Raw genomic sequence first — 16,477 nt, 5'->3', positions numbered from 1 at the left:
AAAAAAAAAAAAACCAGAGGAAAGCCCTGGGACTCCCCGCTCTTGCAGCGGCCTTAGAGCTCATTCAAGAGCCCCCCACATGATGTGGGGCAACAGGGGCGGGCAGCAGTGATCACCCCCCAGCCGCCTGGAGCTGAATCCGAATCTGAAGCAAATACTAGCTGCTTTGCACAGGCCTAATGTGCAGATTGTTCAGTGCAGTTTATTGGGTGTGTCTACATGTGCATTTACACCAGCTTAAATTTACTGTGCAGTAAATTGCTGTGTGCAGTAAGCAGAAATAGGCCAACATCCACACATGCTTGTGTTAAAGTGCATTAACACTGCGTGTAGACTGACTTGGGACTAAAATTAGTCCCAAATCAGTCCACACACAGTATTACTGCACGTGTCTACACGTGTGTTACTGCACAGTAATTAATTGGGCATAAATTTGATGCCTGCCTGATGTAGCTATCAAATTTATGCCCAAGTCGGCATAAGTCTCCAGATCTCCTGTGCAGTATGGGTATGCACATGTAGATGTATGCACATACTGCATAGTAATTTCAGTTACTGTGCAGTAAACGCGCATGTGTAGATCCCAAATTATTGTTGGCGTTGGCATCTCTACTTAATCTACTGTGGCGCGTCTTTTATTTCGCCAACCGGATTTTTCCAATGCAGCGATGTACTTAGACACCCGCGTAACTCCCAGCACTTCAATTATCCCATTGGCTCGAAACCTTTATGCCTTGTTGACTCACAACCGAAGCACGACTCAGCCAGTTGACATTGCTTCATTTCATTCCACAGCACCAAGCGTCGCCCTATCCAGCACTGACCGGGCTAAGTTATGAAATAGTCCTTTCGGCTGCACCAGTGTGAGCCGTGCATCATTCTTGCACTTGTTCCCTGTCTTTTTCCTTCCTGTGCTGTGGGTCACCGGATGGGTAATGAGTGGATGGTTTCTCCTTGGCCTGGAGGTCGGCATAATCACCTGCTCCCAAAATGACCGTCCCTGTCTATAGGAAGGAGGGTGTTTTGAGAACCTCTGCATCATGGGGATCAGAGTTAGGCGACACCTCCGGTGTGATGGGTGGGGCTAGGTAGTGCGAGAGCACCACACCCGGCTGATGCAGGTTGCTGACGTCAATGGCTCTGTGTTAGTGATAGGAATCATTTCCCAAACCGGAAGAGCCCGAGATGATCCAGTGGACTTGCCACACGTCTATGACAGCTGGTGAGAAATTGACGGTGCGAGCAAAATTGATGTTGTGAAACGTTTCCCATCCTGCAGGTTGTTCCATGTCGGAGATACCGAGCTCCTGGGAAATATACCAGCAAAACGTAGCGTATCTTCCAGATGCCGGTAAAGTAGCCCTTTTTCTTTGAGAATATTTGTTGTTTTCTGCTGCTGAGTCTTCGAGTTGGGAGAGGCGCCGGTTGAATGATCTTAAGGGGGCCTGGTGGTCTGTCTGTCTTGGCTGGGTTTTCATAGGAGCTCAAAAGGGTCGAGGCCTTCAGATCTCATTCATTGCAGCTCTGAAAGTCCCAGTCCTTGAATATTCCTGCTTGATATACTAAGATCTCTCCAGGGTTACAGAGTAAGGCTTTCAGAAGGCCTGTCTTCTTTAAGTGCTTTAGATGTCTGTAACTCCTGCTGGCTTTCAGTGAGAATCAAGGCTCCAGAGGGCTCGAGTGGCACTGAAAATCTTGTCCAGATGTCTGTCCTATGCACAAACCAGTGGTCAGAGACGGGGCCGGACCCAGACATGGGTGAACCAGGTGGCTGCCCAGGGCCTGGACAGAAAGGAGGCCTGAGAATGGCAATTTAAAAATTATTATGATCGTTATCTCTGGCAAAGTGGGGTGGGATACTAAAAGTTCACTGGGGGCTGCCAGGAGTCTAGGTGCGGTGCTGGTCTGAGGCATACTTGTTAGTCGGAAGTCAAGTTAGAAGACAGGGTAAATTCACACCTTGCAGACTAACAAAAGTGTGTATGTGTGGCACAAGGTTAGGCTGAAGCTCATTTCATCAGATGCTATGAAAGGACACGAAGAAAACAGAGTTATAAGAAGACAGAAATTTGAATACAAAAGACAAGGGGAGAAAGATGGAGAGGGAGAAATGAACAGAGAGAGGGCAGTGGTGGCAGAGGCAGAGACGAGCAAAAAAGCAACAATCCCAATAAAGGGGAATAAAGAGTCACCAAAGCTAAGCCAGGTAATGGGACAGGGATCCAGAGTCCCTGCTTAAAATGTACTTAACACAATCCAGTCTGCGGATGATTTCTGCTTCCCCAATTTCCCGTTCAAATCATTTTTTAAATATTTGCTGTCGGAGAACAGCCACCCTCATGTCAATGGTGGAGCGTCCAGGGAGGTTGAAGCGTACTCGTCTTTCTGCACCTGATGGCAGGGCGGTGTTCATTCGTCCTGCCACGTAGGGATCACCCAGTCTATCCAATGTAGACAACAGAGGGGCACTGCAAGCAGGTGACAGTGCATGTGATGGTGGTGGAGTTGCAAGTGAATGAACCTTGGATGTTATATAATCCATGTTTGGTCCAGTGCTGATGTGATTGTTGCTGGTGCACAGAAGGCATTTGGGTCCGTTGCAAGGCCGGGTGCCTTGGTGAGGCTGGGACTTGGGTAGCTTGTTGCTTGAGACACAGGACTGGTTTGTCCCCCATGACAACTTTGAGGAGCTCATCCTTTTCCAGGAGGGCTTGGAGGTCACTAATGATATGTTTGAGGTGCTCAAGCCGGAGGCTGTAGGGGACAACCACAAGGACTCTGTCCCAGGGTTGGTATTGTAGCAGGTCTGAGCCTGGCTTTGTTGATTCGAGTGGCTACCGCGATCCCCAATTCTCACTGTCTCATGGGCAGCAATCCTGAGAGAGTGCGGTACTCTACTACAAACTACATCAGACTATTAATTTCCAGCTGTCTGTGAGCAGTGGGTTGGAGAGCAGTGACACGGACTTTCAAACCACCTGTGTAGTTTAATTTTCCAGTCATCCTGTTGATTGACTCTCCGTTAGCAGGAAACGAGATGCTTGAAAAGAAATGAGCTGACAGATCCAAGCTGATTGCAACCGAGAATTAAACTGTGGAGTTCAAATCGACACATTCTGCTACTGACAGCCTTTCTGTTGTTCACCTGATGACTAATCAGTGGCTGCCAGAAGAGAGAGCGTTAGGTAGAGCAATTCAAGCACGTAGTAAAACATCGTTAAAAAAGTGGAGTAGGAAGAGCAGTAATGTAGCCAGACTGCACGTGGTCTCTATCATGGAAAACTCTGTAGCTTTCTCTAGGGATTGTAGATCAGTTTCTAAACTTTAGGCCTCAAGCCCTTAGTGTGAGCTTAATAGTATGACTCCATTTTACAGGTAGGGAAACTGAGGCTCAGAGGCGAGGAGACCTGCTCCCAGGTTGCACAGCAAGTTGTTTGAGCTGGGAATTAAACCCAGTCCCCTCTAACCACTGTGCAGTATTACTTCTGAAATATAACCTGGCTTGCCATGGGTCAGCTCAGTCCTGCCTAGGAAACTTTTGAGCAGCAAGATTTGGCATAAATTCCTCCCCAGCCCCGGCCAATCTCCCAGCTGATCACTTTGGAAAACCTGGCACTGTGTGCACTATGTGGGAAATGAATATTTTACAGTAACACTTGCATATTCTAGTTCTCAAGGGTTAAATGCTGAAACCTCCTATCAAAAAAAAAAAAAAGGCAGCTCATTTACATGTAATCTTTCTATACATTAAGTTTTGGGCGTGAATAGAAAAGCGGGGATGATAAAAACACCAATCTTTCCTGCTGCTTGGTCCCAGGGTTCAAGAGCATGCAAAGCTTCAGACTACTGCAAACAGAGCGTGTCCAAACGCAAGCTGTGGGTCTGACAAGCCATGATTGTATAAATCAACTCTCCATCATGAACCGAAACTCCAAACTTGGCAGGAATGTGATGCTGTGTAGGCAAGGCAGACATGCATTTCTGTTGAGCTTAATAGAGTTGCCATAGAGTTGTACAGAGATCCTTCCTTGGCAAGTCTACCACATCACAGAGAGCCTTTTTTTGGAGGGTTATTATAAGGCAAAACAAAATAATTCAAGAGGCTTTTTTTAAATTTTAAACCGGAAGACGGTTCTGAGAGTTATGACCCTGTTCTAAGAGAGATGCATGAAAATGTGAATTCCAGCATTCACTGCAACAAGCTGACGTGCAAGGTGTTTTGAGTACCTCTTCCTCTCCCTTTTTAAAAACAAAACAAAACAAAAAACCAAATCACTTCTTAAGAAGGAGGACAAAGGGGAAAAAACTCCCAACCAAAACAATACTTGTTTGACTCGCGTGTTTGGCAGGTTACTCATCTCCGCGTGTGAGATGGCTGGGGTGGTGCTAGTCACTTCCCTTTTTACCAAGCAGGGAAATTTTGACTTTGCTCGGGTAGTGGCACGCTTTCCCGCATAGTCTGACCGATGAAAACACAGCGTACAGTTGAGTCCCGGGGCAGACTGTAGCAGGAACAAGAAGGGTCAGGAGCAAAAGAGGCTGAAAGGCCGCCCCCAGGAGTCTGGGGAAAGGTTAGACGTGCTTCAAGGTGAGGTTGGAAGTGCATCTGGCATGGCTTTTTTGGCTCTTGGGCTCAGATCAAGGACTGCAGTGGTGGGCAGATGCACAAAAAGCATACGTCTTTCAACCACATTATTGCAAGTTCTTCCTGCCCTGCGCCAGGATTGGCACAAGATGCCACGCAGTGCTGCCTTGCCTGTAACTTTGCTATAAGACTCTGCAGTGAGGAGGGGGTAGTCTCTAACTTTTTTTTGGCTTCTTTCCCATCTCAGAAATGGAGATTATGGCAGCGAGCACCTCGCTGCCTGACCCAGCTGGCGAATTCGATAGGAACGTTCCCCGGATCTGCGGCGTCTGTGGGGACAAGGCGACGGGCTTTCATTTCAATGCCATGACGTGTGAAGGCTGCAAAGGGTTCTTCAGGTGCGTGATGATTTTTTTTCCCCCCCCTTTTTTTTGATCACAAACCCGTAAGGGGTCTTTTTTTTAATCCGGCTGACCGAGTCGAGAGGCAACCAGTTGGGTTTCTGGCTTCTTATTAGGGGAGTCAGCACCTCTGTTGGAAAACCTGGGCATCTGATACAGCAGAGCCAGTGCACCCGACCTTTACAGATGTCTGAAAATGTTGCTGCTGTTAAAGGAGGCTGATGAACAAGTGGCTGAACAAGCCAAGTGTCTTTAAATACCATGAGTTGCACTATTTCCCTTTCATTGATTGATTTTTTTTTTTCCTCCTTGTCTTGTCTTGTCTCCCCTTCCTTCTCTTTTTGTGGTCTTCTCAGTTCCTCCTTTGCTTTTCTAGCATCTATTCACATGTCAGTGCACGTATACACACCTAGAATAAGCTCTTTTTGTAGCTGAAGAGCATCTGTTGGAAGGATCCACGAGGAAGTAAATTCCCTCGCATGCAGGTGGGACACAGCTTCCAAGGGATGTGTGGGGTACCAACCCAGTCCCTCGACCTCTTGCGGGTGAATTTTTTTCTTGCAGCTGCAACTCCAACTTCGAGTGAATTTGGAGGTTTTCAGACGCTGGAGAATTCTGGCTACTGATTATCGCTTCCCCCAGCAATTATCTCTAATGAAGCAAATGTATTTTTAATGAAGATGTCTGCATGGACAGCAGGGAAGGGTTTGCATGGGAATTTTCTTCCACTTTAGTACAAATTACCTAGACTAAGAGTTGCTGTAATTAAAGACGATGATAGCTGCTGTGCGGCTAATTAGGACAACGTTCAGTTAAGTATTAGTGCTGTAATGAGATGGTCGTCAGAGTAGATGGGCTGCCTCATGCAGCTAGATGCCAGAAAAGACAGATATGCTTCACGCCTCCAGCTCTGATGAGGACTTAAAAGGGGCTTTAGGAGCCGAGTAGTCAGATAATCCCCTTGTGGGGCTGCGAGACAGGATGTGGGTTTTCTTTGCGTTCCACTGCCTTGCAAGTGGCTCTCAAGCTGGGTTGTGCTGCAGCCTGGCTAACATTTTCTTCCGTTGCCACTGCTTACTTAACGAGTAAGAGTGCTTTGCGTCTGGGGCTTACCCATTTGTCGGACCTGGTCTCTGCACAGGGTGGCTGCAGGCATCGTACCAGCGGGCACGTTTCTAAACCGTTACTCTTGCTTCCAGGAACCAGTGGCTAACTAGCACTTGTAGTGCTTTGGCCTCCTTGATGATAGTAAAACCTGCCTTGAGGATGGTAAAACACTGGAACAGGTTACCCAGAGAAGTGGTGGACTCTCCATCCTAGGAGGTTTTTAAGACCCAGCTAGACAAGACTGTCTGGGATGATGTAGTTAGGGCTGGTCCTGCTTGGAGCAGGCGGATGGACTAGAAGTGATCTCCTGAGGTCCCTTCCCACGCTCATTTTCTGTGATGTGCCTCCGTTCCTGGCTGTCGTGAGCTGTATCCACCCAATGCTGCCCTACATTAAGTACTTTCAGGTCTCTTCTTTATGTTGTCCATCAACCACTGGCAAGGCCTACCTCGAAGACATTGTCCTATTGGTTGATGATGGATGATTATGATATTTCTCAATTACTCTACGCTCACCACATGGCCAATCCCTGCTAACCACTGTACACACACCACTCCTGTAACGAGGGGCTGTTCTGTGATATTTCATAGTTCTTTGTTACTTCTTTTCCTCCATTTACCCCTCACTGGGGCTTTCACGGGTCCAACTCTCTTCCTAAGAACACTGATTTTAAAACAAATCACTTTCTCTAGGTTTTCCAGCATTGTGCACCAAGTCTCACTCCGATTATATTACTACAGATCTAATAATGGTGTTGTAGTACACTTCTAAACTGGTTTGACTGGCTGGATATGCCAGAATCCAAGAGCAGCTAGAGACAGATCTGCACCCTGGGTCCAAACTGAAGAATACCTGAAATCAGCAGGTCCCAGGACTAACTTTATTACATACCTGCATAGGAATTTATTAGATCATACTGAGTTATTAAAGTGTGTACTCAACCGATAGCATGGACAGACATCGGGTGACCTTTGGCCAGCTGCTTTCTTAAGTCTACAGCCACACAGTTTATTGGCACTGTGGGGTGGCATCCATCAGCCTTTTATTTGCAGTGGTTGTTTGCTCAGTATCTCCTAAACCAGAACTGAATTCTTACTCCAGATTTATTCTGCAACCTCACGGAAGACAGTGCAGCCGTACTATAGCCACACAAAGTGCAACAAGCAGAATTACTCCCTTGTTGACCATCTCACTAGTCATCTGAGCTCATCCTCTTGACTTCCCCTTCCCAAGTCCACATTCTTGCTGAGGCCTGAAGTTATTCTTCCTTCTCAAGCCACTCTTGTCCCCATTGCTGTGGCTCTGTCTTGGCTTGTGCCTTATTCATCTTCTCATCTTTTCCACAGCTCCTTTCACCTTGTTCCTGCCTATCCAAAAGGCTTTTTGCCAAGATGGCTAAATGGGCATCCTCTTGACTTCCACACACAACTCCAACTTCTGCCCATCCTTCCCTTCCAGGCTCTGTCTAACTCCATTCCCCCTCCTGCCCATGCGTATTCCCCTACCTATACCCTTGTTCACTTCCCCTCCTTCTGTAATAGCTCACTTCTCCTCCTTCCCTTATCTAACAGAAGGCCCAGAGCTAGGAGCAGTCAGAAACATTCACTTTTGGTCTTTAAGTTTCCAAAATCCCTGCAGCAGCATGTGTGCAGATGCTGGAGGGGCTGGCTGGGGCATGAGGGTGGTTCAGTGTGGGGGGCTGCTTGCCATCTAGTCCCACACTGAAGCACCCTCATGCCCCAACCAGCCTCTCCACAGCACAGTGAGCTGGGTTGGGGGGAGCAGCCCCAGTCCGGCAGGCTGATCCTTGGGGCCCCTCGCCATCTGGGGCTGCTCCGACCCAGCTTGGTGCGCTGCACATGAAGAAACTCCTTCAGTGTTTATTGCTCCCAGATGCACATTCAAATGGCACACCTGGGAACAATAAACTGTAGAGCAATGCACTCTGGAGTTTATTGATGCACAGTAATAGCATGTGTAGACGCACCCCCTGTCAGCTCTCTGGTAATATTCGCCAGGTGCCATGGTCAGGCTATAAAATGGACCTTTTTTTTTTGCCTGTACACTCTGCCAACGTATTACAGCTGTTTTGGGGAGGTGGCCTGTGAAACCATCAAGAGGTTTTACTAATTGTACAAGGCTGTGCATGCCTGCTCAAAAAGCCATGCTCCATTTTGGGTGTGCTGGAAAATGCCCGGACACCAAAGCAGGCTCAGAGGTTTGAGGCTAGAGGTGACCATGCTGCTGATCTAGTGTGACCTCTTGCATCACCCAGAGCAGAATTTCACCCATGTAAGGTATGTCTGGGTGCTGGCGACACCAGCGCACACTCTTTTATTTTTAAGATAAATGTCATGAGAGTGTTGCAGACAGAAAAAGGGCATTTGAAACAAGTAAACAGGCATGCACTGCCCTCCTCTCCTCCCCACTTGGTTCAAAGGCTGGTCAAACAAGACTGGCCTAATACTTCCCAGCAAGAATGCAGTGCAAGTCCCTGATGTGTGCATGTCTGTACAGGACGCCAGGCTGTGTAGGTCTCGCCTGTCCGCTAAATTGAAGGCAAGACAAAGGATGGAGACTGCAGAAACCAAACAATGCCACAAACAAGTATTGGTTTAAGACGCAGAGTTGGCCGTGAACTACAGCTCAGACACCGACTCCAGCCAATCCGAGGCTTTTAAGAGATGAATGCTTGGGCTGTCTTTGACTGGGGCCTGTTTCCAAGTCCTCCTCCTGTTCACAAACAGGCTTTCTAACCATAAAGGGAGCAAAGTGCTGGAGTAGATTTCCCTGGGAAGTTATTAAGAAAGGTTAGATAAGCATCCCTCAGTGGTTTTAAGTAAACTTGATCCTGCCTTGGAGCCAAAGGATGGAGACCCCGGCAGTCCTTGTTTACTGGGACTCTAAGCTCATTCTTTTGAGTAGAGTATAACAGCAAACAGCCATGCCCGTGCTTCCAAGATCACGGACCCGCTCTGCTTGCCTGTTGTGCAGAACCGAATGGAGGCACTGAGGGAGAAAAACACTTGTCTCCCAGGGGCTCAGTGAGCTTCTGCCACTGAATTAGGAGAAGAAACAGTGGTTTTTAAACCTCCTCCTCTCCAATCGCTGACTGCTTTCCAGTGGAGACTGAATGAGAAATGTTCAGGCTAGGAGAACTGCCGTGGAGCCAACCCTAGTACTTTCCATTTCGCTGCTCCTTCTGCATCATGGCAGGCTGCTGGCAGGAGTGTCCTTCAGTTCCTAGAAGCCGTCGTTCCCTCCCTGGCTATATGGTCTCTTTTTGCATAGGTGCAATTAGCCTTTGATGCTTTCCAGTCAAAGGAGCTTTGACAGGTTAGGGTTTGGCAATCCTGGGCCCTGCAAGGCAATTATAATTGCTGATTACAACACTTTTAATGACATACCCAATCCGCATACCAGCACACAGCTTTCCCCCACCTTGTTGGAAGGTGTCCTATTTGGTGACCTGCAGAGCCTCCATCTGGAAATCGGGTGGTAGGTCAAGGTGATCGGTTTTAACCTGTGGGGGTCTGAACTTTCCATCCATAGGAGAAGTCCCTGTTGCCCACTGCAGCATACGAAGAGTCGCCTCCCTCTTCCAACCTTCCTGCGAGCGAGTGGTTACGGGGAAGGACCAGAGCTGTTTGTACAGAGGCATCTCTCGGAGGCTGATTCTGTTCATCGGCTCGTGTGTTTTGAACCACACACGAAAGCTTGGTTCCTTTGAAATTGGGAGAGGAGGGGGGCAGTCCAAACTGCCCCTCTGCCCTAACCTTTTCAGAGACAGCAAATACAGTTTTCCCCCATGGCTTGTCGTGGTGCTTCTTAAAGCTGGACCTCTTGCAGATCAAACCAGGCACTTGAACATAGAAGGCAAGCCAAATTAGCGCACCAATTTTTGAAAGTTCAGGCTTAAATATGTATGTAAATCTTCTAGTACCTGGCTTACCCAGAAGTGCGTGGCGGGTGACTAATTTTACAGCAATGCTCTGCCTGTTATGGTACTGACTTTAGTTCTGGTCTAGGACTGGAGACTCTCTGCAGTAGGTGTTTGTCCAGCTACAAAATGCAAAGATGAGCCCTGCCTTGGTGAGACTGCAGCCGAAGTGTAAGGCACAAGGACAGCTGGTGGTCGACTGATTTGGGAACGCAAAGAACCGGTGAGGCAGTTTTGCTCAGCCTGGTGGGTAGCTGCTTCAGCACATTGCCCTGCCACGGTGAAGTTCCTCGTAAGCATGAGAGCAAAAGGGGAGCTTTAAGGAGGAAATAAATGGCATAATGAAGGCCTGTTGAACGTTGGGGGCTGAGCAAGGATAGTTAAATCAAGTCAGCCCCGAGGCTGCTACGACCACTGGGGCACCTTAGATGCCGTAACTACCCTACTTAGTAGGTTAGTTGAATTGCTTTGCGTCATTGGTAATTCTTTGGGCAAAGTGACCTGGTGGCATCCATCTCCTCTCCAGGTATGGATGGCCGTTGGCTCGCAGGGAGCTCATCCGCCCTTTGACAGCTCTTGTTGTCAGTCCTGTTGGGTGTCCATGCACCTTTCTCACCCAGGCGAGCTCAGGTGGGGGTGCCAGTTTAGTCGCCGATCCTGGAGCAGGCTGTAGTGGTTTACATGGTACTAGATAGCAAACCGAGAGAGACTTGGCTTGACAGGGAAACCGGCATAAGCAGCCTGGAAAGACAGCTTGAGAGGAGGGAGCAGGGTTCAAAACTGAACAGACTCACTGACATTAAGCGGGTCATCCTTTGGTCCATTGGATGGATCACGATGCGCGTCCAGCTGAATGTGCCGGATAGCCGGCTGTGAGCTCTGGTCCCTCTGACTAAGAAATGCGGGCATTTCAGCCTCTCTCTCCCTGTTTCACAGAGGGGGCAAACACGTGGGCTGCTTTTGTCATGAAGGGCCGTCATGTTGCGATTCAGAGAGAGTGAAGCTGACTGCCTCACCATTTTTTGTGAAAGTCAAAGCAGAATAAAATGTAAATCTGTCTCAGATAAGGCATCCCCAGTGCACCCCACAGCCTCCTCCCGTGGCATTCTCTCGTACCTGCTTCCGGCCAGTGCTCACTCATTTAGTTTTAGCAATTAACACTTTTTTCCTAACTAATGCCTTCAAAAAGGATGTGGCAGGAGTTGGGGGAGAGATCTGAATCCTGTTCAGTATCTCCCCTTCCTCTGCAACCCGAGTAGAAGCTTTCTGGTAGGAATACCCCTAAAGGCATCGCAGAACTAAATCCACAGTAACAATGCCAGCAAACTAGTGAGATACAGAACTTCATGTTCCCCATCCGGTGACCCGTGCTTGGGCTGGTTATTTGTATTGGAGTTGTACCTCGGTATTTCCACGCATGAGCCTGGATCCGCTGCTAGGCGTTGTTCTCTCTCTTGCGCACACGCCCCACCTCGCCGTCCAAGCGCCTGCCTTGGGATCCAAAACGATCAGCCGCTGTAGCCAAGCTGCGGCTGTTCTACATACAGATTCCCTCTCCTATTTAGCAGCCCACAGATCTATTTTTCCCTCCCTGAAGGTTTGTGGCCTCTGCCCATCGTGGCTGTGCAGCGCCCGGGCTGCATTATTATTCGGGGTGTTGTTGATTGCGAGTTTGAATGGAAATAGCTTCCGTTTTTCCCTTGCAGCCAAAAAAAGAGGCTAAATCTGGGCTGCGAGACACGCTCAGCCCTGACCACATGCGCTTGAAGCTGAACGCAGAGCCTGTTTACTCTTGTGGATGGACAAGATTAGTACAGGGAGGGTTTGGGTTATTTTTAATTTTCGTCTGTCTGCCTGGGACATCGTTTTTAATGAGCCTTGAAATGGCTGGTTGTGCCGGGTTTATAAAAATACGCTGAAGTTGGATGGAGCCAGACAGCTTGTGGTCTTGCTGGGCCGCTGTGGGTAGCGCCTGCCCCTGCTGTGCTGGCAATTGTCGCTTTTGATTCTTTTGCAGCAAAGAACCAAGCCCCTCATGCATGCTCTGCTTTTGAAAAACCTCTTCTCTAATTCACTCTGCAGCAGGGATGCATCACGAATTACAGCTTTAGCACTAGCTGAAGCCCTGAGACCGGGTCACCGTAGTGTGGTATACAGGACTGGCTGGGGCATCCCATGCCCTTGTGTCGCTATTTATTGTTACGGTAGCCGATGGAGGACCCTGCTGTACTCTGCCCTGCAGAAACGCAGCCTTTACTCCAAGGAGTTTCCAACAGCCCAGATAAAGGCTGAAGCTGGAAATGACAAGCTAAGAAGAACTGCAGTCCCCGATGCTGCAAACTCTTGTGAACCAGGTTCCCCCAACTAGTGATTTAACGCTGGCTTTAACAAGTGGATTTAAAAACAAAAAACCCTGGAGCGGGGAAATGTCAAGACCCTTCCACTTTGGCCATGAGGGCTCAGAACTGGTTTTTTAACGAAGAAAGACATTCTTGCTTTATCACTCGTCTCCAGGACACAGTGCATTCAACAAAAAAGCACAAACATTGCAAGACTCAAGATAACATCGGGAGACAGAGGCTGGGGAGGTGACTTGGTCCCACGTCCTGCTGAAGATCTGGGACTTGAACGACAGTCTTAGGAGTCTGTGTCAGGGTCGTATCCTCTGTAGCCTGCTGCCCCACCTGGATTTCAGCGGCACGGCAAAAATGTTCTGGGACGTTGCTTTTTTTTTTTTAGTGCAACAGGTCTTTTTTGGTGGCAAATTTAGCCTCATGGCTTATTGGATAACAACACTGGTTTGCCTTTTGTTTAAAAGAATTGTAAGCAGGCAGAAATGAGTGCCTCTTAGAAGGCGATCAGGTGAAAAGGGGATGAAAGCTGAGGCTGGAAACAGCTTAAAACACGTGTTCCCACTCCAGCTTGTGTATTAATATACTCTGCTAAAGCACGGCACAAATCCACACCATGAAGATGCCTGCAAAGGAGAAAGATCTGTTCAAAACTTGCGGGAGGGGGGTGGAGAGGAATTGGGGTCACTATTCATTTGTATTGCAGTTGTGCTGAGAGGTGCTAGTGAAGGCTAGAGCCTATTAGATCCTGTAAGAAATCCCATCCTGATGGCAGGCTGGCAGGGCAAAGTGACTTGCCCAAGGCTGTGTAGCAAGTCGGTAGCAGAGAGAAATGAAACCTGCGTGTCTTGCCTCCTGTTCCCCTCGCTGCCAGACTCGGCTGCCTCTCAGTACCCTTTAACTTGCGGGTCCAAGGTATAACCCAGGATTTGTCTCCAACTAGGTAGCTCTTGTCCCTCAGTAAGGATAAATTCTGGACTGCCTAGGTCTTACTCAGCCTCCCCTGCCTTTGGCATGGGTCAGCTTTCTATGCCAAGTGCCTTTCCTCATGGCAGGGGGTGGGGAGGGGAGGGAGTAAAACATGTTTTCACATCTGCCGTTTTAAAATAGACTTTAATTGCACAATGCCTGATGCCCAGGCCTGCAGCTCAGGTGCATGTTCCCTATTTATACCCTCCAAGTTCAGATACAGCAGCCCTCGCCCTTTAAATGCCGGCTTGCTGGGTGCGTACCAGCCTGCGGTTTGTCTGCCCTGTATTTCAAAGCCTGCATCACTGGCTAAGGGTGGGGCAGTTCCTAAACGTGACAAGGGCGGGACGCTGCGTGCTTCTCCGGAACGGCTCCTGCTAGCAGGCAGGTGCCTCTGACTCCCCAGGTGCCAGGCTGCGGTGGGATTCGCTCTAAGGGTGCGTAGTGCAATTCCTTGTGCGCCCACCCGGCAGCTTCTCCCTGTGTCCTTCCATGTGTCTGCTGTGATCGACCGACAGCCGGTCCTCCCAGAACCTTGCCCGTTAAGCCCTTAACTTGAAACTCCTGCCTTTGTTTGGTGTATCCTCATATTTCCCTCTTCACAGCAGGAAACAGCTTTGTGTCCACCTTTCTTTTCCTCTGGCTAGGAACAGATGTTGCATTTGTCCCTGGGCAAGTTGCGCCTGTATTTGTTCTGGAGCAGAAATGTCCCTGGATTGGCACATCCATCCAGCACCCTGCTAGTAGGGGTTTAGCAAGCAGCTAAATGCACCGCCACTTTGCTGCTGCTGATTCAGTGATGCAGTCCCAGGATAATTGTTGAGATGCACTTTGCAATGTCCCAGGGTAAACTGTTGGCACTCCTTTATCCCATGACCCTTTTTAGGATTCATTCTGGAACAATGGGCAGGGATATTTCTCTGAACGATTGCACTTTGATATGACGATATGGTTTATCCAAGGACAAATGCGATGTCTCTTTTACTTGAACATCCTAGGGCAAAAGGAAATCGGTCTGTGCTCCCAGATACAATGGGTATATGTTGCCCCCAGAACAAAGGTCCTGGATGCTCTTTTAAGTATCGTACAGAAACCAGCCTTAAGATACAAGCAGCACTAGGGTTGCCAACTCTGTTTGAGCCTATTCCGGGAGGTTTCATCGCATGATGTAATCACATTAATGAGGAGGCATCAGGAAGGCAAATGCACATTACTATTACATTTTAAAAGCCCACTGAGCTACTGTATAAATTGGATTCAACATTTAATATTTATTTTAATAAATGCCCTATCATGTCTCTCCTGGGTGACTCTCAGCAATCTCTTGGAGCTGTATAACCAATTCCTAGACTCCAGGACAATCTTGGAGGGTTGGCAACCCTAAGCAGCACTCAATCCTAACTAATAAGCGCTCAATAATTAAATGCATTGAACAGCCTGGCACAGAAGGAGAAACGGTGGGTTTGATAAGAACTGTAACTTCAAACATCCCGGTGTCGGGCATTTAATGTCTCACGTGGACTGTTAATTAACGTATTTTGGAGGGTTACTGGCTGCAGTGGGATTTTTCTCTCTCTCTCACATGCGCACACACGCACACCTAACCAGTTATTCTAGGTATTAAAGTCTAGTAAATGTTTAATAACACACAGTGGCTTCAGATGGGCCCTGGGTAGGTACAAGCTGACCTATGCTGCTGATTTTCCTTTGTTTTTTGTTTCGGGTTTTTTTTGCAATTCGGGTCTGCCTCTCCTTCAGCCCTTCCCAGTCTCCTTCCCCCCAGCTCCGATTTTCAAAACACCTGGTTACTTTCTTGTTTAGCAAACACACTCTGTTAATTTGACAAGAAGGGCCGTTTAGCAGCCTTTAAACCTTTAACAAGAAGCCAGAGAGCCAGGCATGCTGTTTCTGTTTAAAGTAACCAAAGACCCTGGATGCAGGGACTCAACCATGGCTGCTCAGGAGATGGTTTTGACACTGGCTTGGCAAGTCCCTGCTTCGCAGCTCGTGCCGCAGAGAGCTGGTTTTTGCACGGAGATCTCCACGATGCTTTGGAAGCGGTATTGGCCCCCGGCACCTCCCGCACCCTTCGTGGTAAGTGAGCCACGGCCTCACGGATATTTGTTTGTGCTTTCAGGAGGAGCATGAAAAGGAAAGCGATGTTCACGTGTCCCTTCAACAGCGACTGCAAGATCACCAAAGACAACCGGCGGCACTGCCAGGCCTGTCGGCTGAAGCGCTGCATCGACATTGGCATGATGAAAGAGTGTGAGTAAGCAAAGGCCATGGGCTCACGGGGGCCAGGGATCGACCCTAGGTCTGCAGTAGTCCGTGGGTGGGCCTTGGAGGCGCGCTGGGACAGGCAGTGGCCTGTCCAGTAACTTTCTTCGGCCCCCTTGGAAAATTCCATCCTAAAAAAAGGTGGCCTGACTCTTCCTAAAAAGATCTACGAGAGACTAGGCTTTTTGTGGATGGTCTCTTTTTTTATTGGTTGGGAAATTTTAGACCACTTTCCAATGCACGGCATTCTTCTTCAGGTCACTGCATTCTCCAATGCCCTGCGTTAGAAAGATTGTCTAAACCCAGCCCAACTACGCAGCTGGTCCGCTAGAAGGTATCACCCTCCAAAAATCCTCATCTCATATATTTCCTAGACTAGAGTGTGGCAAGTTGAAGGCATTGTGCTTGGCATGTGTGCCTCGGGGCAGACGGCAGGGAAGGGGGCCAGGGCTGCACTGCTGCAACAAGGATCGGGCCCCTCGTGGCTCCCTTGCCATCCACCCAGAAGTGCACGTGCACCCGCTACCGGCAATGAGCCAAGCCGGGGTTCCACAGACCCCAGTGCAGATGCTTTCATCGTGGCTCCCTTGTCATCTGCCCAGAGGTGCATGTGCACCCGCCACCAGCAATGAGGCAAGCTGGGGCTCCACAGACCCCATTGCAGCTGTTTGCACCTGCTGTGAGCAGCCTGGGCTAAGTGGCAGGGGCCTGCCTGGAGCCCAGACCAGCTGTGGCAGGCAGTCGGGAGTGTGGAGTCCCGACCCAATTCATTGCTGGCGGTGGGCACACACACACCTTAGGGCAGGCGGCAGGGAAGAGGTCAGGGCTGCACTGCCACAACAAG

General features: G+C 48.9%; 1 protein-coding gene across 1 annotated transcript in view; it reads left to right on the top strand.

Annotated features, from left to right (window-relative positions):
* VDR (vitamin D (1,25- dihydroxyvitamin D3) receptor) overlaps positions 1–16,477 on the top strand; it is a 94,968-nt gene that overhangs the window by 49,022 nt on the left and 29,469 nt on the right. The window contains exons 6-8 of the mRNA XM_019555028.1: positions 1,280–1,351; positions 4,833–4,983; positions 15,491–15,621. Coding sequence (XP_019410573.1) covers positions 1,280–1,351; positions 4,833–4,983; positions 15,491–15,621 — 354 coding nt within the window. The remainder of the gene's footprint in view (positions 1–1,279; positions 1,352–4,832; positions 4,984–15,490; positions 15,622–16,477) is intronic.

This window comes from Crocodylus porosus, unplaced genomic scaffold, assembly GCF_001723895.1.
Source record: "Crocodylus porosus isolate Cpor-Errol unplaced genomic scaffold, CroPor_comp1, whole genome shotgun sequence".
Classification (NCBI taxonomy): domain Eukaryota; kingdom Metazoa; phylum Chordata; order Crocodylia; family Crocodylidae; genus Crocodylus; species Crocodylus porosus.
This window is presented reverse-complemented; position numbering and strand designations above follow the sequence as displayed.